Source organism: Erinaceus europaeus, unplaced genomic scaffold, assembly GCF_950295315.1.
Source record: "Erinaceus europaeus unplaced genomic scaffold, mEriEur2.1 scaffold_1150, whole genome shotgun sequence".
In the NCBI taxonomy this organism is placed as follows: domain Eukaryota; kingdom Metazoa; phylum Chordata; class Mammalia; order Eulipotyphla; family Erinaceidae; genus Erinaceus; species Erinaceus europaeus.
In genome coordinates this window covers 1-26,134 of record NW_026648021.1, presented here as the reverse complement: position 1 = coordinate 26,134, position 26,134 = coordinate 1, and the positions used below count along the sequence as shown (strand labels likewise).

Below are 26,134 nucleotides of genomic sequence, written 5' to 3'. Positions count from 1 at the left end.
GGGAGAGAGAAAAAAACAGATCAGAGCACTACTCAACTCTTGGCTTATGGTGTTGCTGGGAAGTGAACCTGGAGCCTGAAGCTCCAGGCATGAAAGTCTTAAGCATGACTACCATGTGATCTCCCCAGCTTAGGCGACTGATTTTAATTTAATGTTTCAGAAGTGACTTTCAACTTTGCACTAATTAAGTGAATGATGTAACTATAACGTTCTTCCAGAAACTTACTCTGCTGTTCAGCTACATTCAACTTACGCTGTTAGTTTAGAGAGAAGTACCACCAGATTTTTCCATATTCTTATTTTTCTTTTCCCTCATTTTGGGTTTTTGGAAGAGGAATTAATATGAATACCATCACATGTCAAAATGAACCTAATCATCCTAGAACATTTGTGCATACAGACATGAAGGACACAAGTTCTCACACTCATTGCATGTTGTTGGTAGCAGAAACAGCTTTGCACTGGCCTTTTAGTTTAACATTATATTGTTAGTGCTTTCTTTGCCATTTAGACAATTTTGGTGTTTTTTTATTAGCTGTATAATATTCTGTGCTACAGATATGCCTTCAGTTATCCAGTCATTGTCCATTTACTTTAAATAGTCCTGCAATATGTAATCCTTTTAATCCTTCCTGATTATTTTTCTCCATTAGATCAGTTCCTCAAGCTTGAATTTATAAATGATGTTTATGACTCAGTATATTTGGAGTGTTGTCCAAAGTTCTGCATTACTTATAAAGTCCTCTTATAAAGTGGTGTCATTTTTTGTTTGTTAGTACTTTGAGTAACAAGAATATAATCTAAATATTGAATCTTTTTTTTTTTTTTTTTGCCTCCAGGGTTATTGCTGGGGCTTGATGTCTGCACTATGAATCCACTGCTTCTGTGGCCATTTTTTGGATAGGTCAGAGAGAAATTAAGAGGGGAGGGGGAGGTGAGAGGGATAGAAAGACACCTGCAGACCTGCTTCACTGCTTGTGAAGCAACCCCCTTCCAGGTGGGGAGCTGGGGGCTCAAACTGGGATCCTTGCACTTCATACTATGTGCGCTTAACCCGGTGTGCCACTGCCTGGGCCTCTGATAATCTAAAAATGGGACTAATGAACTGTGACTTTTAAAAGTTCATCATGCCATCCTCAGTATTTCATACTAATTAATACAAATCTTCCATTTCTGCCCTTCTAGCTACACCACTTCCAGAGGAATTTGAGTTACAAGGATTCTTGGCTTTGAGACCTTCTTTCAGGTGAGTGGCAGTTGAAGTAGGTTTTCATTGCCTGTGTTTGCAGGTGCACAGAAAACCTTTGATCGGTCCCAGTCTGTCTTATTTTCCTAACAGCAACTAATTGTGAAAGTGGGTTGGTTGGTTGGTTGGTTTGGGGCACATTGGGGTTTTGCTCTAGCACCAGTCTACTGCTCCCTTCTTGTTTCCCGTTCCCCTGCTTCCCCTTTGCCCTTCTCTAGAAAGGGCAAGACACCACACCACAACACCTGTTCAAATATGGTTATCCCATATGGTGCCAGGGGCTCACACCCAGGCCCACTTAATTGATAAAAGATGTGCCCTACTGAGTGAGCTGTCTGTCTCCAGACCAAGTGAAAGTTTGCTTAACTAAAATGTATCTATGTGTGTTCTGCCTTTAATTTCTGTGTAATGTCCATACTTAAAAAATACTGTTTCTCATAGCCTGGGAGATAGAGCACTGAGTAAAGCATTGGACTTACAGACAAGCCCCTAATTCAGTCCTCAGCATTGTATGTGCCAAAATGATGCTCTGAGTTCTCTCCCTCTCCCTCTTTGTTTTTGTAATTAAAAATTAAAAATGGTATTGCTTGACATTTTTCACCTCAAAAGCAATTATTTCCCTAATTATTCTGTCTTTCCCTTCTTCCTCCTTCAGAATAGTTAAGTTCTTACTCCTTTCAAGTCTAACCCTTTCAGCTGTGTCCTTGACCCATCCCTTTCTGCCTTCTAAAGACCTCTGCTCCATTTGTTACCCTCTTTGCATTACATTTCCAGTACTTTTAATTACTGCCTTTTAGCCCTGTAACATGCATATATGCCCTGACCCTCACAACCTCAGCTTTCAATAATGTCCCATTTGCGGTAACACAGAGGGTTAATCGCACGTGGTGCAAAGTGCAAGGACTGGCATAAGGATGCCAGTTCGAGCCCCCAGCTCCCCACCTGCAGGGGAGTCGCTTCACAAGCGGTGAAGCAGGTCTGCAGGTGTCTATCTTTCTCTCCTCTTCTCTGTCTTCCCCATCTCTCCATTTCTCTCTGTCCTAGCCAACAACAGTAACATCAATAACAACAACAAAATAGTGCCTCATTTTTTCTCTTTATCATCATCACATTTCTTAAAAGAGTAGGGTAACCTTACAAAATATTTCGCTGCCAGTTATTTCTTGTTGAAACTGTCAACTCTTGTAGTCACCAGAGTTCATTGACATCTTTTATCATTTCCCATTTCACTGTCTTTCACATTGAATCTGTTAGTCTTTTTCTTTGTGAGCCCATCTTTTTCCATAGTTATGTTACTCCACTATTCTCCCTGACACTCAGCACATTTGCTTTCTTTTGTGCCATAAGCTTTAAATGTTTTGGGTGTTCAAGCCTTACCTTTTTGTTCCTGCTTACTCCATATTTCCTTATGGTCAAATCTATCCTTTTTGTCTAGAGTTTTACATTTCTTGCTTAGTTAAGTCCAAATTGTCCAGTTCTGAGTTTTCTGCAAATTTGGGCCCATATTTTAAAGTCTGGTCTCCCTTCATATAAAACTTTAAAAGGATTTAAAAAATGAACTGCTGGGTGGGGGTAGATAGCATAATGGTTATGCAAAGAGACTGTCATGCCTGAGGCTCTGAAGTCCCAGGTTGAATCCCCCACACCACCATAAGCCAGAGCTGAGCAGTGCTCTGGTGTTTCTCTCTGTCTTTCTCTCTCTGCATCTCTCTCAAAAGGAAAATAAATAAGATAGTTTTTAAAAAAAAATTTAAGAAGTGAACGCTTTTAAATAACTTTTAAAAATGTTTTTGGTTGTCTTAAAAAAGAGAGAGAAGAGCATTGCAGAGCCTCAGGTAATCTTGACTCTATCTCAGCCCAATCTTGACTTTATATCTAGTCAGCAAAAATTGATCTTTTAAGGGAGTAGGATAGTGGTGCAGCGGTTAAGCACACGTGGTGCAAAGCGCAAGGACTGGCTTAAGGATCCCGGTTCGAGCCCCCGGCTCCCCACCTCAGGGGAGTCGCTTCACAAGTGGTGAAGCAGGTCTGAGGTGTCTGTCTTTCTCTCCCCCTCTCTGTCTTCCTCTCCTCTCTCCATTTCTTTCTGTCCTGTCCAACAACAACATCAATAACCACAACAATGTTAAACAACAAGGGCAACAAAGGGGAAAATAAATAGAAAATTTCTTTTCTTAAAAATTGATCTTTTGAAATCTCTTAATCTGCATGCCATTATTCATCTTCATGAACAAACTAGAAATCTGAGTAGGTAGGTAAGGTACTTTTTATTAATCTTTCTAGCTGAGCCTTTTTTTTTGTCTTTATTCTTTGTTAACATTTCAAAAACAAAGAAAGAAATTACAGCCACAGACAACACCATCCTCTAAGACTCACAGTAGTCACCAGTGAACATCTTAATTTGAAAGGACATAAATCACACCCAGTAGAGAAATATGGTATCATCTTTTCTGGGAATAGGTCAGTGAAGCTATACAAAAAATGACTTGCTGTCCAAATTGAAAAATCTCAGCTCTCCCAACTCAGTCAAGAAGAACACCAATTTGTGTGACAACTTGTGGGGTGCAGTTACAGGAATGTTTCATGGGCATCACAAAACCCAGAAGCCAGGGCAGTAGCACAGCGGGTTAAGCGCACCTGGTGCAAAGCACAAGGACCGGCGTAAGGATCCTGGTCCGAGCCCCCGCCTCCCCACCTGCAGGGCAGTCACTTCACAGGCGGTGAGGCAGATTTGGTGGTGTCGATCTTTCTCCCTCTGTGTCATCCCCTCCTCTCTCCATTTCTCTCTGTCCTATATCACAATGACAACATCAACAACAACAATAAAAATCAACACAGGCAACAAAAGGGAAAAATAAATAAATTAATTAATTAGTTAAAAAACAAAAACAAACCAGAAGCCATTGTCTGTAGAGATGAGGTTTGGAATATATTTAGGGAAGGACTCCTTCCTTACACACACCCAAGACCCATTTTTCTTTGCCCTTGGTTTCAGCTGACCAGTAATTCATACCTGCTTCAAACCCCTCAAAACTGAGAACAGCTGATAAGAAGTAAATGCCCAGGAGGTTACCCAGGTAGTTAGGAGTTCTACCCCAAAGGTCACATTCTTCCTATCTGAGGAGATGATGAGTGTTTGGTAGGCCATGTCAGGATCTAGACTTCAAATCTACCTGAAATGTGCTGAATATTTTCTCAGGCCAAAATAATTTGGAGGGAAAGAGCAGTTCACTTTCCTGGCTTTTGGTGAAGAGACTGCTGGGGGTTGCTGGTGTTCGTACTTGCTTAGTCTTTTTAATTCTGTGTCCAAAATGCCTCTTAGATTCAACTTCACACTTAGCCTATTTTCAAACTTACCGTTTATCTGAAGTATAAAAAGACCTCCTAATCAACCCCCTCCTCTTAGCTCCCCTCCTCCTATAGTGCAATACTACTGTTTGCACAATTACATATTTTTTCCATTGTATTTATTATTTATAATGAGAGAGAGATACCAGAGCATGGCTCAGCTCTGGCTTATGGTGGTACTGGAGATTGAACCTGGGAGTTGAGAGTCTCAAGCATGAAAACAGTTTGCATAACCATAGTGTTATCTCCCCAGAACCTCCACAGTTATATTTGTAAAGCATAGATTAATGATGTACCATTGCCAATATAAAAATTTCTATTTAAGAGGGCCGGGCGGTAGCACAGTGGGTCAAGCGCACATAGTGCAAAGCACAAGGACTGGTGTAAAGGTCCCAGTTCCAGCCCCCAGTTCCCCACCTGCAGGAGGATCACTTCACAAGCAGTGAAACAGATCTGCATATGTGTCTTTCTCTCTCCCTCTCTGTCTTCTTGTCCTCTCTCAGTTCTCTCTGCCCTTTCCAGCAATGATGACAGCAATGATACCAACAATAACAATAAACAATCAGGGCAACAAAGGGGGAAAAATGGCCTCCAGGAGCAGTGGATTTGTAGTGCAGGCACCAAGCCCCTCAATAACCCTGAAGACAAAAAAAAAAAATCTATTTGCTCTTCACTAATTGTTCCATTATTCTTTTCCCTTGATATCCAAGCAGTGACTCTTAGCTAGTGCTTAGTTTTTCAGCCATAATTTTTGCTACTTTTGCCTTTCTTCTCCAATATTTAAACAGCTGTACACACACTGTCCTACTCTGGAGTAACTATTTTTATTCTGTAAAGCTTTATTAATGCCATGCCTGGCAAATTCTCTTTGCTTTCTCTACCCTCCCCAACAAGCTGTCGCCCATACCTGTCAAAGCCCTAATCAGGTATCATGTCTTTTATGAAAATCCTTTCAGAACTTATCAGAAAGAACAGATCCTGCTTATGTTTTCCTTAAGTCTTTACTTAGCTGTTTTCTGAGATTGAGTCATTATTTGCTCCTTGAGGTAGGAACTATTTCTTATCTACCTCATCTAGCCTGCTGCCCAAGAGTTTTAGATTAAAAAAAATAGTAATGTGTTTAGTGATAAATCTAAAGTCCTTTATTTTTAGATTATTTATCTCTCTGATAAGTTTTTGTTTTACATACTTTGTTATTTGTGAGAGTAGATGTCTCAGATCTTTAACATAATGGCGTCATTTTGTGCAAGTTATGTAGCATGCCAGATAAGTATTAATGAAAACTTTAAAAAAAATTTTTATTTTTTTAATTTTTTATATTTATTTTCCCTTTTGTTGCCCTTGTTTTTTTTATTGTTGTTGTAGTTATTGTTGTTACTGATGTCACTGTTGGATAGAACAGAGAGAAAGGAGGGGGGAGAGAAAGACAGACACCTGCAGACCTGCTTCACCGCCTGTGAAGCGACTCCCCTGTAGGTGGGGAGCCGGGGGCTCGGACCGGGATCCTTACGCCAGTCCTTGGCGCTTCACACCACATGCACTTAACCCGCTGCGCTACCACCCAACTCCCAATATATTTTTTTCTATTATCTTTATTTATTGGATAGATATAGAGAGAAATTGAGAAGAAGGGAGAGATAGAGAGGCAAAAAGACACCTGCATCCCTGCTTCACCACTGTGAAGCTTTCCCCCTGCAGGTGGGGACTGGGGCTTGAGCTGGGTTCTTGAGCATTGTAACATGTACACTCAACCTGGCCCCTTAAAGAAAACTTTATTCTTGCAATAAGAATCTTTTTTTTTTTTTTTTTTTTTTTGCCTGCCTCCACGGTTATTGCTCGGGCTCAGTGCCTGCACCATGAATCCACTGCTCCTGGAGGCTATTTTTCCCCTTTTGTTGCCATTGTTGTATCATTGTTGTGGTTATTATTATTGTTGGTATGCTGGATAGGACAGAGAGAAATAGAGAGAGATGGGGAAGACAGGGGGAGAGAAAGAGACACCTGCAGACCTGCTTCATCGTTCGTGAAGTGACCCCCCTGCAGGTGGGGAGGGGGGGCCTCAAACTGGGATTCTTCATGCCATGTGCACTTAACCCGCTATGCTACCACCCGATCCCCGCAATAAGAATCTTATGAGATTCTGGTTTACTTGAGCTCCTCAATTAGAACATGGAATGTAAATTAAAATATGACATTAATTAATGAATTTATATATTTCATTTCTACTTCTGTTTCATTTTAAAGTCTTTCAGAATATAAGCAGTTGATACACTAAATAGATAAACTGATTAAAAAAAAAACATCTAATGCCACTGCATTCAATTAAGTGAACTTGATTTGCCTAGATAACATCTTTCGTAATTTAATTTTCTATTTTTGTCGATTTTAGGAACTTGGACTTTTCCAAAGGCCACCAGGGTATCACGGGAGATAAAGAGGGGCAGCAACGACAAATCCGACAGCAGCGCTTAATCTCTATTGGCAAATGGATTGCCGATAACCAGCCCAGGTATGTTCTGGGCTTCTGATCCACTAATTAACTTTGCCTTTGGATGCACAGCACAGCCCACATAGGTTTTGGCATAATAATAGTAATCATAAATACTTAAATTAACATGCTCAATAAACAGCTTATGACCCTAGTGATCATAAATATATTTTACATCTGCTTCAAGGGCTTAGTCCTCTCTGTGCTTAAAAGATGCTTAGTAAGTCTAGCTGTTGTTATCAGAAAACATTGAAAGTATCCAGGAATATGTCATAGTTGATTCTAAATATCATAATGAAAATCTGTATAAGTGCTTTGTGCCCTGAAACCACAGCTGTATCTTACTGTTTCTGTAGTTTTTAGGATCAGGACTAGATTTGAGTATTGGTTCAATTGTTACTCTTACTTATGGTTTTATATATATATATATATATATATATATGTGTGTGTGTGTTTATTCCCCCCCCCCTTTTTTAGGCTGATTCAATGTGAAAGTGAGGTAGGGAAATTGTTATTTATCACAGAAATCCCAGAGTTGATACTGGAGGAACCCAGTGAAACCAAAGAGAACCTCGTTCTGCAAGAAACAACCATAATAGAGTCACTGACTACTGATGGGAACCCAGGACTGAAATCAGTGCTATCGACGGGCCGAAATCTAAGCAACAACTGTGACGCCGGAGAAAAGCCAATGGTCACCTTCAAAGAAAATATTAAGCCGCGGGAAGTGAACAGAGACCAGGGAAGAAGTTTTCCTCCCAAAGAGGTGAGAAGGGACTATAGCAAAGGAATAACTATAACTAAGAATGATGGAAAGAAGGACAACAACAAGAGGAAAACAGAAACCAAGAAATGCACCTTAGAAAAGTTACAGGAAACAGGAAAGCAGAATGTGGCAGTGCAGGTAAGCTGTATTTGAACTATAAAGCAGGTGAAAGGAAGGCTCACATACAAGGCAAGACTTTTCATTTTGTTTCAAAAGCCTGGACATCTGATCCTTCTGAAGGCTTAAGGCATCCTTTGAATGCTGCTTAGTAGAACTATAACCGTTCGCTACATCCCCTGTTCTTGGAAATTGTAATGTGAGTGGGGAAATCTCCACTTTATTGGACATTTTGCTATCCTCTCCAGTTAAGTAGTTCTACAAAGAATTTTATTTTATTTAGAGAGCAAAAATGCCCTCTGCTAATGGTTTAGTAGGAAATTTAGGGTCTTTTACAGATCCAGCAGAACCAACAGTATATGAAGGCTTATATGATGATGGCAGTGTTTGTTTGTTTTTTTTCAGATATACTATACAAAATAAAATACATCATTTGAAAAAAGATGAGGCCCTTATCCTTGACATTTATACTTAAGTATTTACTGATTTTATTAATACCATTAATGTTTAAATAAATACTTTAGTCCTTTGGTGTGTGAACACATTTTGAAAATGGGGGGGGATGGTATTTGTTTTTAGCTGTAGACACAAGGAGCCTAACATTAAAGACCTAAAGTAGTATCTTTAGTATATTTCCTTTGCAAGGTTTTTTGTTTGTTTGTTTATTTAGGTTTTTGTTTTAGGAAAGAGAAATAGTAGCACAATAATTCTTTTTTAGTATTAATAGGAGGAGGAGAAACAGGAGTGCATAGTAGAAAAGACAAGAAGAGAGAAGGTATGAGGAAAAGCAAGAAAGAAATCAGATGAATTACATAGCCAGAGGACTAGTGGTTTAGGGATAAAGTCAGCATATCCTTCCTGTTCTGCCACTAGTCTGTCTAGTTGCCTCCCAACAAGGTCTAGACTGGAACTATAACCACATTTCTGGTTTCCTCATCCCTCTTAAATCTACCTAGAGATGATTAAAGACTGCTGTAGTCAGTATATGAATACCTCACTCTATTTTCTGTAAATGCTACCTGTTTTGCTTCAGAGGAGAAAAACTTCACGAGGATTGAAGCAGTGCTACACGTGTCTCTCTGTCTCTCCCTGTACCCCTTTCACCTCTATTTCTCTCAGTCTGTATTCATTGCATAATTAAATCTAATAAGTAAATAACTCCACTTAATATTGCTGTGGTTTTTTTGTAAAAGCAAAATAACTCCTAATAAAATTAGGCCCTCATATCTTTCGTTACTAAATAATCTTAATTTCCCCATTTTTAGTTGAAATATCTTCAGTGTATGCCTTTTTTCCCCCTGTGTGAGCTATTACATACTTTCCTTGGAGCAGGTTTCCCTTTCTGATACATCTGCTTTTCAGATTATTAATAATCTTCCTTCTGTTGGTCATAGGTGAAGTCCCAAACAGAACTAAGAAAGACTCCAGTGTCTGAAGCCAGGAAAACACCTGTAACTCAAACCCCAAGTCAAGCCAGTAACTCCCAGTTCATCCCCATTCATCATCCTGGAGCCTTCCCTCCTCTTCCCAGTCGGCCAGGTAAATGTGTATTTTTAGAATTTCTCTCAATCCCATCTGAATAGGAGTTTCTACTCACTGAGTAATTTTTACTCTGTTGGATTGACACCACTGAGTTGTGAATGTTCAAAAGTAGAAGGAAATTGCCTTTGTCCTAATGCTTATGAGATCAATTTTCAGTTGTTTCTCTGTTTTGTTTTTTTTTGGGGGGGTTGTCCCTCCTCCCCCATGCATTTGTTTGTTAGTCATGAAGCAGTTCCTGTTGCTAAGATAAATAAGCTTAGCTTTTTGAAGACACCTGTAGAAAAAATCCATTTATTTTCAGTGGCAGGAGTGGCAACCAAGAGTCTGTGTTTTAAGTTTTCCAAATCAAATTAAAGATTGATATTTGATCAGTCTTGATAATTGATTGCTTTTTATAATGTGTTAGAAGACACCTCCCCAGGTGACTTTGGGGTGGGAGTGAGCTTCCTTTCCTGAGTTTCTATAGAACTGAAACTGTCTTCTTTCATTTTGAAGGGTTCCCACCCCCAACCTACGTGATCCCCCCTCCTGTGGCATTTTCTATGGGCTCAGGTTACACCTTCCCAGCTGGTGTTTCTGTCCCAGGAACCTTTCTTCAGCCTACAGCTCACTCTCCAGCAGGAAACCAGGTGCAAGCTGGGAAACAGTCCCACATTCCTTACAGCCAGCAACGGCCCTCTGGCCCAGGGCCAATGAACCAGGGACCTCAACAACCACAGCCAACTTCCCAGCAACCCCTTCCATCTTTACCAGCTCAGCCAACAGCACAGTCTACAAGCCAGTTGCAAGTTCAAGCCCTAGCTCAGCAACAGCAATCCCCTACAAAAGCCGTGCCAGCTTTGGGGAAAAGCCCTCCTCACCACTCTGGATTCCAGCAGGTAAGTCAGCTGTTTGCATTGTCCTGCTAAAGTGAAGAGGAATGGCTGAAATCAGCCAGTGTCAATGACTAATGCTAGCTAAGCTTTCAGATACTGCTTGCTTAGCCTTAATGATTTTAGGAATATAAAAGTACTCTTGTTTGTCATCTAGGAACATCAGATATTTCCCCTTTTATCTTTACAAATGACTGTCTGTCTGTCTCCTTTTGGATGCTGGTGCTAAGACTCCAGCCATCAGCATTGTTTTCCCAAAGCACTTGAAGCAGACGTACAAATATGACCATACATCCATTCACTTACCCATTAATCCTCTGAAACTGAATTGAAAGAGAATAGGCGTTCTGCAGCCGTAATCTGTTCCTAGAATTCCCTCTCTGTTGAAAAACCTAAAGGAAAACTTCTGTGGTGCCTAATTTTATGTTGGTAGTATGATGTCCTGAGTACCCAGTATTAGTAACTTTTCATTTGGATGCATCTTAATGACAAGCATCTCTCTTTAGTATCAACAGGCAGATGCCTCGAAACAGCTGTGGAATCCCCCTCAGGTTCAAGGCCCTTTAGGAAAGATCATGCCTGTGAAACAGCCCTACTACCTTCAGACCCAGGACCCTCTAAAACTGTTTGAACCATCATTGCAACCTCCAGTAATGCAGCAGCAGCCTCTCGAGAAAAAAATGAAGCCTTTTCCCATGGAGCCATATAACCATAATCCCTCAGAAGTCAAGGTCCCAGAGTTCTACTGGGACTCTTCTTACAGTGTGGCTGATAGCAGAGCTGTCATGGCCCAGCAAGCAAATATGGACCGCAGGGGCAAACGATCACCAGGAGTCTTCCGTCCCGAGCAGGACCCTGTGCCCAGGATGCCATTTGAGGTGTGTGTCCTTTCTTCTTTCCAGGCACTGTGGAAATAGGGCTGAGGCTGCAGGCCTATGGAAGTTTTTCCAGTAGAGATTCCAGAGGTTACTCTGATGCCTTGCACTATAGGACGCTGCTTGTAACCAGCACAGCACTTGCTCTCTGACAATTACACTGTATGTTGGGTGTGGGGAGCTAAAGAATTCAGCTACTGATTCTGAACTGAGAAGGTTTGGCAGAGAAATCCGGGCAGAAATCTCTAATACAACATGTCAGTGAAGCTTAAGACAAAACTCCTCAATTGGGCTGAATCATCTAAGTGTAAAAAGAGGTTTACCAAGTAGTTAAACAGACTGCTTTCTGCGAGGGGCAAAGTCAGCCAGTCATCTTTGATAGTGAGGTTCCCCTTCCATGCCCTTTTTATTCATGAGAAACAGGTGTGTGCTTGTGACTTTGACAAAGAACAGTTTCTGTTTGTAGCACATGATCTATTAATCACTGTTTTCTGCATTATTTTACTTCCTGCCCACATTAACCTTTTTTGCTCTGTTGTGTTTGTCAGTGTTTTTGCTTCTTTCTGTTGTCTTGATCTTTCCCGACATTATCTTTGTGTCACTTTGCTTTTGTGTTCAGAGCCCTTACTCTTTGCATAATATTGGCTTTCTATTAATTACTTCTTCCTCCTCCACTTTACTGCCTTCACCCATAATCATACTACTGCTCCTTTGTGCTTTTGTCCTCCCTTATTGCATCTCACTGTGATCCTTTCTGTCACTAGGACCCCAAGAGCTCCCCTCTGCTTCCTCCGGACCTGTTAAAGAGTCTGGCTGCCTTGGAGGAAGAGGAAGAGCTGATTTTTTCTAACCCTCCTGATCTTTACCCAGCTCTGCTGGGGCCTCTCGCCTCTCTTCCTGGACGAAGCCTCTTTGTATGTATTTGACTTAATTCCTCTTGCTCTAACCTCTCCTCCTTGTCTAACCGCTCCTTGTATGAAAGTAGATTTCATAGTACCCGGAATAGGTGATTTCTTCTTTCTGGATCTTTTTTTTTCCCCAACAGAATTGTGTAGCATACTTTCCCACTGTCCAGACTACCCTTCAGTGGTAGTAGGGAAAAAGTCAAAATATTTCTTTTCCCCCCTCTTCTTGCCACCAGGGTCATAGCTATGGTTCAGTGCCTACATGAGAAATCCGCCACTCCTGGTGGCCTCCCCCCCTCTTTTTGATAGAGACTAGTAAATTGAGAAGGAAGGGGGAATAGAGAGGGAGGGGTAATAGAGATGCCTGTATACCGCTTCACCTCTCATGAAGCTTTCTCCCCCCTCCACCCCTGTAACCACCCCCCACATACACACACACAATTGGGCACTGGAGTACTTGAATCTGGGTCCTAGCACATAGTAATGTGTGCACTCTACCAGGTGTACTGCCCAGTCCCCAGTCAAAAAGTTGTTCTTACTCCATAGTTCTCCCAGATCCTAGATCCTGGCTTTTCAATGTTTTATTACCCAGAAACCATCCTACTGACCGCACACACCATGTAATACTTGGGAAATGCACCCACTTTTCAGCTGCTACTTCCATCTGGACCCAGAGAATTCAAGAACCATCTAATCGTGCTTAGGAACAGTGAGGCTTCTCTTCATGTTCTCATAATCTAAAAGAAAATATGTTCAAGACTTTGCCCTGACATTGTGGCATTTTGCTCTTTGGTTAAGAACCATGATCTACAGTCAGAGCCAGATTCATAGCTAGAATGAGTAAAAATGAAGAGAATTCTATTTACAAACATCATTGAAGTACCATTAGTGAAGAAATGTGGAAATAAATAACTAGGATAACATCCAGTCTAAGAATTGATGTTTAAAAATAACTTTAAAAAATAATCTTCTAAAGTCCTGTCTGCTTTTCAAAGAATGTTATTCTGCATGTTGATTGTTGTAAACATTATATTGCACCAATGTGGATTGGAGTGTATAGCACAGGTGGAGGTAAAGATTTATGAGGATTTCTCCCCACCTTTCACTCTTTCACAATGAAATGTAAAGACAATTGTGAGTTTTGCTTTCAGTGTGTCTTTTCCCATAAACAAAGGGCAAGAAAATATTTATAGATGGAAAGGTTGTTTTTTGTTTTATTTTTTAGTGTCAGGAGGAAGAAGCACTTTTAGTGACTAATGACAGTGACTGCTTCCCTGGCATTTAAGCCCCCTGTAAGCATTGGTCTTGGTGACAGTAAGCCCTGCTACTTTCTCTGCAGGTGAAAGACTCTAGAGACCGAGACCCAGTGTGGAAAGCTCACTGCTGCACTGTTGCATCTGTATGTTTGCCTTTCTTACTGCTTTTTTGCTGAAGAAGCACAAAAGACTGGGATCTGTCTCACTGTCTGCTTGTTTTCTAGTCCCTTAGCTCATGTTTAAAAGCATCTGGGGAAAAGGGGGAGAAAACTAACCTTATTAACAATACAGTGTTTGTGAAAGTGCAGTTAAGTGTTTAGTATGCTTTGTTGACCAACTGTTCAATTATAGCATCAGGGAGTCAGTTTTGGTTTTTTGTTTTTTGTTTCCAGGGTTATCACTAGTGCTCAGTGCCAGCACTACAAATCCGCTGCTCCTGGTGGCCATTTTCCCCATTTTACTGGATAGAACAGAGAAATTGGGGGGTGGAGGGAAGACATGCAGATCTGCTTCACCACTTGTGAAGCTTCCCTGCTGTGAGTGGGCGGCCAGGGACTCAAACCTGTATCCTTGAGCTTGGTACTATGTGCACTTAACTGAGTGTGCCACTGCCTGGCCCTTTCCTGTTTCCTTGGGGTCAATAAATGTAAACGACTTTAATATAATACAGGCTACAAATATAACTACTTTTGAGCCACATTAACAAAGCCTATTGGCAATGGCTTTGAGAGGTTCCTGGTTTTTGTTTGTTTATTCTTTAAAGCCCTGAATGTTAGGCAGTGCGTTTAAAAGGTGGGGTGGGGGGGAGGGGCAGAATGCAACATCAGTTTAGCCACTTATTTTGAGAGTATTTGGGACGGTTTCTGAGATTTGTATCTAATAAACACTCAGCACTGTCCCTTTCCCTGTAGGGTCTCTGTCCCCACCAGGATCTCTTTGCTGGAGCACATCAGAGGTATTGAGCAAGCAGGGTTCTGCCTGGCTGTGCTCTGAACTGGTGGCATGATATTACAGGCCTGATTCACATCTTACATTATACACTTTTCATTGTCCACCATGGGCGAGTCCAAGTATGCCTCCATTGGGGTCCTTTACTTTGGTTGTATAGTACTTAAGGTTAATATTAAGCAAATGGAAGGCATAATTTAACTACCTTTTTTTCCGGGACTGTGAAGAAATCCTTATTGGAGAAGCCCTCAGAGCTCATGTCACATTCATCCTCTTTCCTGTCCCTCACCACCGGATTCTCTCTCAATCAGGTGGGTAAATGGAAGAACCCTGCTTTGCTCTTAGAATTGTAGGCTTGTGTTCTCTTCCCCATTCTATCTAAGTACATCTGTTTTTTGTTTGTTTGTTTGTTTGTTTGGTTTGGTTTTCTCATTGCTTTCTCTTCCACATATTGATGTCTTCAAGATATTTGATGTGATCCCCTCTCCTAGTTGGGGTACATTAGAGACTTGTTAAGTTCTAAGTTTGAATCCTTTAGCTTCTCATCAGTATTGAAATTCTTAGGGCTTTGTTCAACAGAATAAATTATTTATGCCTTTTTTTTTTTTTATTACCTGGGTGGTTTTCCATAGAGCAAAGTAAAGGGTGATGGTAAACAAAAGGAACCTAATTTTAACCAGAAAAATGAAAGAAAAAAATTTTAAGAGTCTTTGAAAATTTGTCTTCCTTAGAAAAGCTTTAAGTGTATCAAGCATCATGAACAGGAGCCCTGAATGGTCTTAAATTTCTTCCTTTAGAATGACTTTAGAAATTCACTATCTTTCAGGAAAGATACCCAAATAACAGTGTGTTCAATGAGGTGTATGGGAAAAACCTGACTACCAGCTCCAAAGCAGAACTTAATCCCTCGATGGCCCCTCAAGAAACATCTCTTTACTCTCTTTTTGAAGGGACTCCATGGTCACCATCACTTCCTGCAAGTTCAGGTACTGACTAGTCTTTTTCTTTCTAGACTTTGGATTTCCAATAGACTCACATTGAGAGTTTTGTAGTTAATTTTAGTAGCATGTAAGTGATCACAGCTACAAGATGACTATAGTTTGAAATATGTTTGTGACCCATCTTATCTGCTCAGTGTTCTGTGTTGCTGTTATTTCATAGATCATTCAACACCAGCCAGCCAGTCTCCTCATTCCTCTAATCCAAGCAGCCTGCCAAGCTCCCCTCCGACACATAACCATAATTCTCTTCCATTTTCTAACTTTGGACCTATTGGAACTCCAGATAACAGGGATAGGAGAACTGCAGATAGGTGGAAAACAGATAAGCCAGGTGAGATCCTTTACCTCACTGCCTAGCAAAAGAGAAATACTGTACTCAGTCCTTCCCTGGCAATGAGAGATTCTCTTCTTGAATTATTTTTTTCTCTCTTCATCCCTCAGCCATGGGTGGGTTTGGCATTGATTATCTCTCAGCTACATCTTCCTCTGAGAGCAGTTGGCATCAGGCCAGCACCCCTAGTGGCACCTGGACAGGCCATGGCTCCTCCATGGAGGATTCCTCTGCTGTCCTCATGGAAAGCCTAAAGGTAAGTAGACTTCAGGAACAAGAGTCACGGGAGGTTCTCTGCTTGAATTCATAGAAATGAGGCCTTTTCCCAAGGCCTTTGTATTCATAGTTTCATAGCATGTATCTAGTGAAGTCTTAAAAACATGGTTTTGAATGGGATTCATTTTAGCTGATGAATTTACTAATGGTGAAACCATGTTTTTCGGGGGCGGGGGGACGGTAACAAAGATGTTAGCTGTATTCTAAAGCTAAGAAAATTGTGAAACACCTTGATGTTCCGCATCAAAACTTTTCCTAAGTGGAAAAAAAAAGGGCACCTCCCTTTAGAAACTTTTTTTTTTAATATTTATTTTATTTATTTATTCCCTTTTGTTGCCCTTGTTGTTTTATTGTTGTAGTTATTATTGTTGTTGTTGTTGTTGGATAGGACAGAGAGAAATGGAGAGAGGAGGGGAAGACAGAGAGAGGGAGAGAAAGATAGACACCTGCAGACCTGCTTCACCGCCTGTGAAGCGACTCCCCTGCAGGTGGGGAGCCGGGGTTCGAACCGGGATCCTTATGCCAGTCCTTGTGCTTAGCGCCACCTGCGCTTAACCCGCTGCAGTCTGACTCCCTTTTTTTTTTTTTTTTTTTTTTTTTAAATAAAACCTTGATAGTAAATGCTCTGTGGCTCCATATGGAGCTCAGTTTTGGGGGCAGGGGAGATAATCTTAAAACATATTTGAACCCTATCTGGATTCAAGTCATCTTAATGGGAGCTAGCTAGTCTTGAAGAAAGTCTTGTGGTGACTCTAGCAGCAGGATTCTTTTAAAGGATAGTCTTCCTGGGATATGCATGCCTTTCCTTCTGTCTGGGACTAGAAAACAGACCCCTGTCAGACAGGCAGGCATTTGACCTCTGCTGACAAGCCCTGGGCTGTTTTTCAGTCAATCTGGTCCAGCTCCATGATGCACCCTGGACCATCTGCTCTGGAGCAGCTGCTTATGCAGCAGAAGCAGAAACAGCAGCGGGGTCAAGGCACCATGAACCCTCCACACTGAGGCCACAGTGGAAACCCTGGAACGAAGGCTCCATAAACCATGGCATGCTGGGTTTGCAGGACTGGCCCACACAGTCCTCTGCAGGTGGCAGCCCTCTTTTCTGTTTCTTGCTGTTGAGAGGGTGTAAGTATTCCACCAACCCGCTGAGTGTGCACGAAATGTCCGCAGCGCAACAAAAAGAAAACCCATCAGGAACTCTCCGTCCCCTGGGGCCCTCTGGAGGGAGAAAGGAACTGTTTGTCTCACTCAGTTACCTGATATCACCACCTCTCACCTTCTCCATTGCGCATGTCCCCCGCCATATGGGAAGTGAAAGCTGAGGAGGGAAGGCAGAGGGGGAGAAGCCAATGGGAACTTCTCAGTCCTTTTTCCTCTTTGGGGAATAAAGTAGGAGTCCATTAATGATTGCTTTGCTGACTGAGAATGTAATTGGAATGATTCCTAAACATCCTTTATTATTGTTCTTACTCTCAGTAGTAAAATGTCACACTGAATTCTTCCATACACAGATGTGCTCCTTCTAGTCAGTGTGTAGCCAGGAGATCCCTGCGCACTGTTCTCGGGAGAGGTCAGTGGTGACAGGAAGGGGAAACTGCCCTCTCCGCCAGTGGAAGTGTGCCATGAGGGAAGAGGACATGGCCTCGGCCTCCACGCCAAAGGTTCTGGTGGGCCGTCCTCTTGCCTGGAGACTCAGCAGGAAATGCCCTTCACTCTGTAGGTGCTCGAGCCCCTCGAGGATGCAGTGTGGGTGGTATGCCAGACCGGACTGACAGGTGACTGCTGTAGGGTTTGAAATGAACGTTTCGATTCCTGTACATTTTATGGTAGCCTAGCACACACTCAAGAAGACAGGCCATTCCACTCCTGGCCTGGCCCTTTAATAGGTAGAAGCTTTCAGTGTGGTTACTTTCTGTTTGCTTGGTTTTTGTACCCCCATTTTCCACCTCACCACCTGTCCTACCTCCATTCCTCTCCTTCCCTATGCTGTGTGCCAGTAATTCTTTTTATTTCCAATGTGTGTGATATCTCGCCAAGAAGCAGCAGCATGGGGTCCAGCAGATATGGGGCCCAAAAGACATTATGAAGAGGAACGAACCACAGCGCCTGAGCAGCCCAGAGGGGCCAGGCCCCAGCCCTGCTGCCATCTCCTAGCCTCCACTTTCAGAGCAAAGGCAACACGGACACATGTGCACCTGCACAGAAGACAACCCAACAAAGTCCATTCTGGAAGAGGTGAAAGAAAGAAAGAAGATAAACTCATTTGTTATTTATTAGAAGGAAAGAGGACTGACAGTTTTCTTGTTTAGAACAGAAGGACAGCATATCTGTTAGTCATTTCCTGGAAAAGAAATATTTTGAGGAGGAAATTATGGAAACAATCTAAATGTCCTGTTGCTGTGCTAATGGTAGGGTGGTTATATTCTGGGAAGAGAGAGAGAGTGTGTGTGTGTGTGTGTGTGTGTGTGTGTTCACGTGTGAACACAAGCCCTCTGGCTCTGGGGGCAAGAGGTTGTGGCTAAGTGTGTGCAGCCACTGGGATTTGAAAGCTGGAAACCAGCTATTGAGCAGAGCACATGCAGGAGCCCCAGGTGCCGCTGGAGTCTGGGAGCCCCAGCAGCAGAGATGGGGTGAGGCCGTTGCTCACTGCTCTGCAGAGAGAGCTGTTGGAGCCCTGCATACTCTCATTATTGCTCTTTGAGTTTGATGTGGTGTTTGGGTTTTTCTTTTTCTTTTCCTTTTTTTTTTTTTTTTTTTTGTTGTTGTTGTTTTGTTTTGTTTTTTGGAAAAGGTCTAAAAGGGTGAAGCCCCCACCCAGTGGCAATATGGAACCCTTTGTGCTTCTCTCCAGCCCCTTTTGTGTGACCCCACCCCTCCCTTCTAAATGTCCTTCGCTGCCCTCTTCCTGGTTTTTGTGCGTTGGAGCTCCTGCATCCAGGCAGCTGCAACATTCCAGTGTGTGAGCCATCACAGATTCCCGCACCCTTAGACAAGCAAACCAGGTCCCACTCCCAGTAGCTCCCACATCCCATCTGCAGCCCCATTTCTGCATGAGAACTTGGTGTTTGGAATGTTTGTTTTCTGACTCTTGGGGTGGGTTCCTCGTCTTAGTATCCTCAGTGTGGAATAACAAGGGAGAGGAGGATCTTCATCAGAAACTGATTTTGTGTAGTAAACTTTCTTTTGTGTTTCCTTTTCTGTTTTGTTTTGTTTTGTTTTGGTCTGTCTGTGCAAGACCTGCAGCTGCTGAGATCAGCTTTGCCTTTAATTAAACCATGTTCTCTCCAACCAGATCTGTGTATAGATTTTTTTCTTGTCTACCCCAAAAGAAATCCAGATGAAACAGCAAGAGTTTTAAACTACTTACACGTTGCCTGAGAGTGAACAAAGGTGCTCAAGAATATGCTCCAGGGTTATGCTTGCTTTTAGTAGCAATCCAAATTGTGTGTTATGGGGAGTCGGGTGTTTGTGCAGTGGGTTAAGCGCACATGGCTCAAAGCGCAAGGACCGGCGTAAGGATCCCAGTTTAAGACCCTGGCTCCCCACCTGCAGGGGAGTGGTTTGTGAAGCAGGTGTGCAGGTGTCTATCTTTCTCTCCCCCTCTCTGTCTTCCCCTCCTCTCTCCATTTCTCTCTGTCCTATCCAACAACGATGACATCAACAACAATAACTACAACAACTTAAAAAACGGGCAACAAAAGGGAAAATAAAAATTTTTTTAAAAGCAACGAATTGTGTGATATGGAACATTAGAAAGAGGATGGCAGAGTGCCAGACAGTGGCACACCTGGTAAAGCGCTCACATTATAGTGTGTAAGGACCCAGGTTCTAGTTCCCAGTCTTCCCAAGTGGTGAAGCAGTCTACAGGTATCTGCCTCTCCCTCCCTTTCTCTTCCAATTTCTCTCTGTCCTATCAAATATAAGAAATATTTTTAAATTTTCAAAAAATAAAGCGAATGTCAAGCTTAACTTCATTTAGTGAAGAATGGTTGGTGCAAAAAAGTTAAAACTTTTTAAAGGCCCGATTGTTTATAAGGTAGTTCAGATAAGTTCAGCTTTTGCGGGGGCTGATTCACTAAGCCCCATTAGCAGCAATAGTAATCAGCTTTGGGGTTGCTTTTCTTTTGAGTTATGTCTAAAATCCTTAGCAGTAGCTGGTCCTTTGGTGGCGTACAGGAAGCCAGTGCTGTCACAGGACCATAGGGTCACACTGACCAATTGTGTTTGGTAGGCTATTGAGTCAGTCTGCATACTACATTTCCTGATTCTCTACTACAAACACCAACGATTGGAAATGTGTTAACAAGGCTAATATGTGCACTACAAGCAGTAAAGAAGGGAGGGAAATTAAGATCAAGCCCTAAGGGCTAAATGAATCTTTTGCCTGGCTAGCCTTGAAAAACCAGACCACGGGCCCAGGTTCAAGCCCCTGGTTCCCAACTGCAAGGGGAAAGCTTCACGAGTGGTGATGCAGGGCTGCAGGTGTCTCTCTGTCTCTTCTGTCTCCCTCTCTATCTCCCTCTTCCCTCTCAATTTCTGACTTCTCTATCTGATAAAGATAATAAAATTAAAAAAGAAAAAAACAAAAAAAAACAGACCACATGATTCAATGATAACCAAAATACAACCAAAGCTTTGTATCATCTGTCAATATAAATCTTGTGCAGTAAAATTGCAGAAGTATTAATATAGCTAATATGCAGTAATAGGATGCTACTTGCAGCTAGCTTGATTGAACACTTCTCATCACTTTTAAGTGTTAGCGGCATATATTTAGTTTTGAACTCTTTTTTTTTTTTTAAGCTTTATTTATTGATAGAAACAGTCAGAAATAGAGAGGGAAGGGAGTGACAGGGAGACAGAAACCCCTGCAGCACTGCTTCACCACTCACAAAGCTTTCCCCCTGCAGGGCTCAAACCTGTAATGTGCATTCAGCCAGGTGCATCACCAACCTGGCCCTGTGTTATTGAACTCTTACTAAGCATCCCTCTGTTAGAAGGCATGAAGGGGGGGAGTCAGGCGCTAGCGCAGCCAGTTAAGCACAGGTGGCACAAAGCACAAGGACCTGCATAAGAATCCCGGTTTGAGCCCCCGGCTCCCCACCTGCAGGGGAGTCGCTTCACAAGTGGTGAAGCAGGTCTGCAGGTGTCTTTCTCTCCCCCTCTCTGTCTTCCTCTCCTCTCTCCATTTCTCTCTGTCCTATCCAACAATAACGACATCAATAACCACAACGTTAAACAAAGGCAACAAAAGGGAAAATAAATATAAAAAAATAGTGATACATTGATCATGGTTAACTCTGAACAATATTTAAACTTAAAATGTTTTGCTCTCCACTAGATTTAACCAATTTTCATCTACAAGCTTGCATTAGAGAGAAATGAATTCTTTTTTCAAAGAAGCTACTTGTCTGGAGTAGGACAGTAGCGCAGCGGGTTAAGCGCAGGTGGCACAAAGCGCAAGGAGCAGAGTAAGGATCCCGGTTTGAGCCCCTGGCTCCCCACCTGCAGGGGAGTCGCTTTACAGGCAGCGAAGCAGGTCTGTAGGTGTCTTTTTCTCCCCCTCTCTGTCTTCCCCTCTCTTCATTTCTCTCTGTCCTATCCAACAACAACATCAGTAATAACTAACACAATAAAACAAGGGCAACAAAAGGGAATAAATAAAATACTTAAAAAAAAATTTTTTTTAAGCATGAAGGGATGTAATTCTATCGCTTTAATTCTCTGAGATTAAAAGCTGTGCCATGAGAACCTAATTCAATCTAGTTTCTGCTTAAGTAATATTTTTTATTGAGTTATCACACACAGAAGGGTGAAGCTCAGTGAATTTTCACAACGTGAAGACATCTGGGTAATTAGCACTCACAGCAAGAACTATCAGCAGCCTAAGACACCCTCTTCGAGATAGTCCCACATTACCTCTATTCCACACCACCCCCAAGGGTACTCCTCACCTACAGTTTGACATCGTTGTACAGTAGCTTAAATTGTAACAGGGAAAAGTAGGTAACAGTCCCAAACAGTCTGGTAGGGCATACTGCTAAATCTCACAGATGACAGTACTTCCTTTTCCACAGCTTGGCAGACTGAGAGACAACAAACAGCCTAGATGCCTCTGGCAGTGCTTTCTAAGTCCGTAGTTCTGTGTTCTTCAACAAAAGCTCTAGGGAAAATGCCGACCTTCCCATTGCACTCTCCTTCCAGCCATTCTTCATTCACTGGTAAAAGGAAGCATATACATTGATTCCTCACACCAGCATAGGAAATGCACCGGCTGGATACACAGATCTTGTTTCCTGTCCTCAGCTGTGCTAACAGAAGTTAGTATTGCTTGGTGATTTGAGGTAAGAGTGAACTTGGGACCCAACCATTTATTACTGGTTTCCTTCTTACATACGATGGAGGACTTGTGCTTTTCAAGAACTTGCCAAAGAAATAATATGAAAGAAATTGAACAGTTTGATCTCACAAACTCTCCACAGGATGTTGGGGCACACTGAAATGCATGAAGCACTAAGTGCACACTTAGTATTTAAAATATATATAATTGGGATTTAATGGTTACTGTGGAGTTGATAAATGGGCACAATCTTTCACAACTTAGGTCCTTTTCCATCATGAAGCAGAGCCCCAAGGTTCTCTTCACCCACTATTTCATTTTTTCATGTGCTAGGTTCCTAGCAAAATCAGATGGTCACCAGGGATATTGCAGTTCTGAATAACTGCAAATTTTACACACACACATACACCATATTTCTTTGAAAAGCGTACCAATTCAAAGAATATGGTTGGCAGATGGTAAGTATCTTATAGTTTGATATAAAGGCAAAATGAGTCTGGCCACCTAGCAAAGATGTTAACTGGACAGAGAAACCATTGCTTGCAAAGTTTCATCATCACAGTGTCATCCAAGTCTGCCACCTTCACCGCCCATGAGAGCAACAGATGGGATGGCAAGGCAGTTCTACTTCCTCTTACTCCAGCTGAAAGTCGGGGAAGAGATTAAAACCACTGGCCACAATTTGGCCCATAAACTAATGCTTTCTCCGCTCTTTCTTTGATCTTATTTCTGCTAACACATAAATTTGTTTCTGTAATCCATAAGTAACACTTACCCATTGATAGGACCAGGATCACATCCCCTTCTGTAAACTCCAAGTCTTCTGGTTGGGTAGCCTCATAACTGAAGAGAGCCACCACTTGGCTTCCTTCCTTAATCTGGAGTTCTGTTGTTTGCTTACTAACATCAGATTTTCCACCATTCTTAGGTTCATCTGGAAAGCCTTGGTCACCCTGAAACAATAAGGGTCTGTTTCTGTTTCTGAACTTGCCGACCAGAGAGTACTGAATGTCACTAAAGGCAGCAGTCAGTGAAATACTAACGCAGGACCTGATTGAAAGAAACAAAAATAAGTTGTGGTGGGAGTTGGGTAGCGCAGAGGGTTAAGCGCACGTGGCATAAGGAGCCCGGTTCAAGCCCCCGGCTCCCCGCCAGGAGGGAGTCACAATGGATAAAGCATTGTACTCAAGCATAAGGTTCTAAGTTCAATCCCCAGCAGCACATGTACCAGAGTGATATCTGGTTCCTTCTATCTCTCTTCTCCTGTCTTTCTCATTAATACATAATATTTTTTAATTATCTTTAAACAAATGCAAGTGTTCACCTTCATCCCAAACCTAGAACACTTTTGTTTTTTAAGATTATTTGTTTGAATAAGAGAAAGACTAGAGCACATTTAACTCGTGATAATTGGTGGGGGAAGTAGGGGGTGAAACTGGGTCCTTTGGGGCTTTATGCAGTCTAGTTTATTTGTGAGTGTATGTTTTTAAAAGCTCTGAGGTTATAACTATTAATAAAGTTTGGAACCATTGCATAGCACCATACAATCTAAAGGTCTTTTACTTGGATCATGCACTGGCTTTGTCATGGGTACAACACAGGTTCAAGCCTGGCACCCACTAATTATACAGAAGGAAGCTTTGGTGCTGTGGTATCTGTTTTTGTTTTGTTTCTATATGAAAAGTCAGTCTGTGGGGCCAGGCAATGGCACAAATTGTAAGGATCCCGGTTCGAGGCCCGGGCTCCCACCTGTAGTAGGTGGGTCGCTTTACTAGTGGTGAAGCAGGTCTGCAGGTGTCTACCTTCATCTATCTTACCCTCCCCTCTCAATTTCTCTCTGTTCTATCCAAAAAATAAAAAATAATAAAAAATGGCAACAGGAGCAGTGTAGGCACCGCGTCCTAGCAATAACCCTAGAAGCAAAAAAAAAAAAGGTGGGTCTGGAGCAATCAAGCCCCAGCAATGACAAAAAAGAAAAGGTCTTCATATATGGCCCACCACTGTAAGACACTTCCAACACACCAGTGTTGAAAAGGAAGAGGCCGGGGGTCGGGCAGTAGCGCAGCAGCTTAAGCGCACATGGCGCGAAGTGCAAGGACCAGAATAAGGTTCCCGGTTCGAGCCCCCGGCTCGCCACCCACAGGGGAGTCACTTCACAGGCAGTGAAGCAAGTCTGCAGGTGTCTGTCTTTCTCTCCCCCTCTCTGTTTACCCCTCCTCTCTCCATCTCTCTCTGTCCTACCCAACAATGAACGACATCAACAACAAAATAATAACAAGGGCAACAAAAGGAAAAATGGCCTCCAGGAGCAGTGGACTCATGGTGCAGGCACTGAGCCCCAGCAATAACCCTGGAGGCAAAAAAAAAAAAAAAAAAGGCATGCTGTAGAGCTGTGGTGAATCAATTCAACATGTCAGCACTAGAAACAGCTAAGCTGCATGTTGCACTTGGTCTTAAGTTCTGGTTTCCTGGTGCTATTTGTTCCAACCTCGCCAGGAGCTCTTTACTAAAAGACAATGAAGCAGAAACAGCACCGAGAATCCAGAGACCTAGCTTTATACCTCTGCTTCACTACTCATTGTATCTCTGAGCCCATAGTACGACCTCAGTGAATCTATCTCCTCACTTGAATATAAAAGCTAGAAAAATGAGATGGGAGCCAGGCATTGGCACACCTGGTTAAGTACATATTTTATCATGCGCAAGGACCCAGGTTCAAGCCTCTGGTCCCCATCTGTAAGGGGGATGCTTCACAAATGGTGAAGCAGTACTGCAGATGTCTCTCCATCTCCTTTCCCTCTCAGTTCCTTAAGACACTTCGTTTGTGACACCACCATTTGAAGTACATAGACTTTAACCTAGTTAATAATATGTCCCTGCACCAAGAATATCCTTCACACTGAGCTCACTTCCCTTCTCTAGTCAGTGAATCAAGGATGCCTGGCTTGCTGACCTGATGAGTAAGGAACAGTGACAACATTCCACAGTGGCTTCTGAAACAGGATTGACTCATTCAGGAGTTAGGGGAGGGCTAGCTATTTAACAACCCTACAGCTGTTACACTGGACAAAAATGAATAGTAGTTAAAAACTTTTTTTCCTCGTTTTTTATGCAATGCTAGAGAATGAACTTTGTGCATGCATGATACCACTAATCCTTCTCCCCAGCCCAGCCTAGGAATTTCAGCACAGTGCGCACAGCATGATCCCTGGGACATGGTCTGGAAGCAGGCACCCAGACCTTTGTGGAATAAAAAGCTCTCTCTCTCTCTCCTCTCTCTCTCTCTCCTCTCTCTCTCTCCTCTCTCCTCTTTCTCTCTCTCTTCTCTCTCTCCTCTCTCTCCTCTCTCCTCTCTCTCTCTCTCTCTCCTCTCTCCTCTCTCTCTCTCTTCTCTCTCTCCTCTCTCTCTCTCCTCTCTCTCTCTCTCTCTCTCTCCTCTCTCCTCTTTCTCTCTCTCTCTCTCCTCTCTCCTCTCTCTCTCCTCTCTCTCTCTCTCTCTCCTCTCTCCTCTTTCTCTCTCTCTTCTCTCTCTCCTCTCTCTCCTCTCTCCTCTCTCTCTCTCTCTCCTCTCTCCTCTCTCTCTCTCTCCTCTCTCTCTCTCTCTCCTCCTCTCTCTCTCTCTCCTCTCTCCTCTCTCCTCTTTCTCTCTCCTCTCTTTCTCCTCTCTCTCTCTCTCCTCTCTCTCTCTCTCTCTCCTCTCTCCTCTTTCTCTCTCTCTTCTCTCTCTCCTCTCTCTCTCTCTCCTCTCTCTCTCTCTCTCCTCTCTCTCTCTCTCTCTCTCTCCTCTCTCCTCTTTCTCTCTCTCTTCTCTCTCTCCTCTCTC

At 42.5% G+C, this 26,134-nt stretch overlaps 2 protein-coding genes across 2 annotated transcripts; one reads left to right on the top strand and one right to left on the bottom strand.

The window, feature by feature from the left end:
- Positions 1-1,172: 1,172 nt before the first annotated feature.
- Positions 1,173-19,262, top strand: LOC103114180 (SMG7 nonsense mediated mRNA decay factor; the record flags this gene model as incomplete). The annotated part of the gene is made up of 11 exons (XM_060184633.1): positions 1,173-1,246; positions 6,984-7,103; positions 7,560-7,848; positions 9,360-9,504; positions 10,003-10,385; positions 10,886-11,257; positions 14,591-14,674; positions 15,190-15,349; positions 15,525-15,695; positions 15,806-15,951; positions 16,860-19,262. Coding segments are annotated over 11 exons (2,058 nt in total), but the record flags the coding sequence as incomplete, so codon positions are not given.
- Positions 19,263-21,749: 2,487 nt separating this feature from the next.
- On the bottom strand, positions 21,750-23,361 carry LOC132536581 (neutrophil cytosol factor 2-like; the record flags this gene model as incomplete). Its single annotated transcript, XM_060184634.1, has 2 exons — positions 21,750-22,189; positions 23,087-23,361. Coding segments are annotated over 2 exons (388 nt in total), but the record flags the coding sequence as incomplete, so codon positions are not given.
- Positions 23,362-26,134: the final 2,773 nt, after the last annotated feature.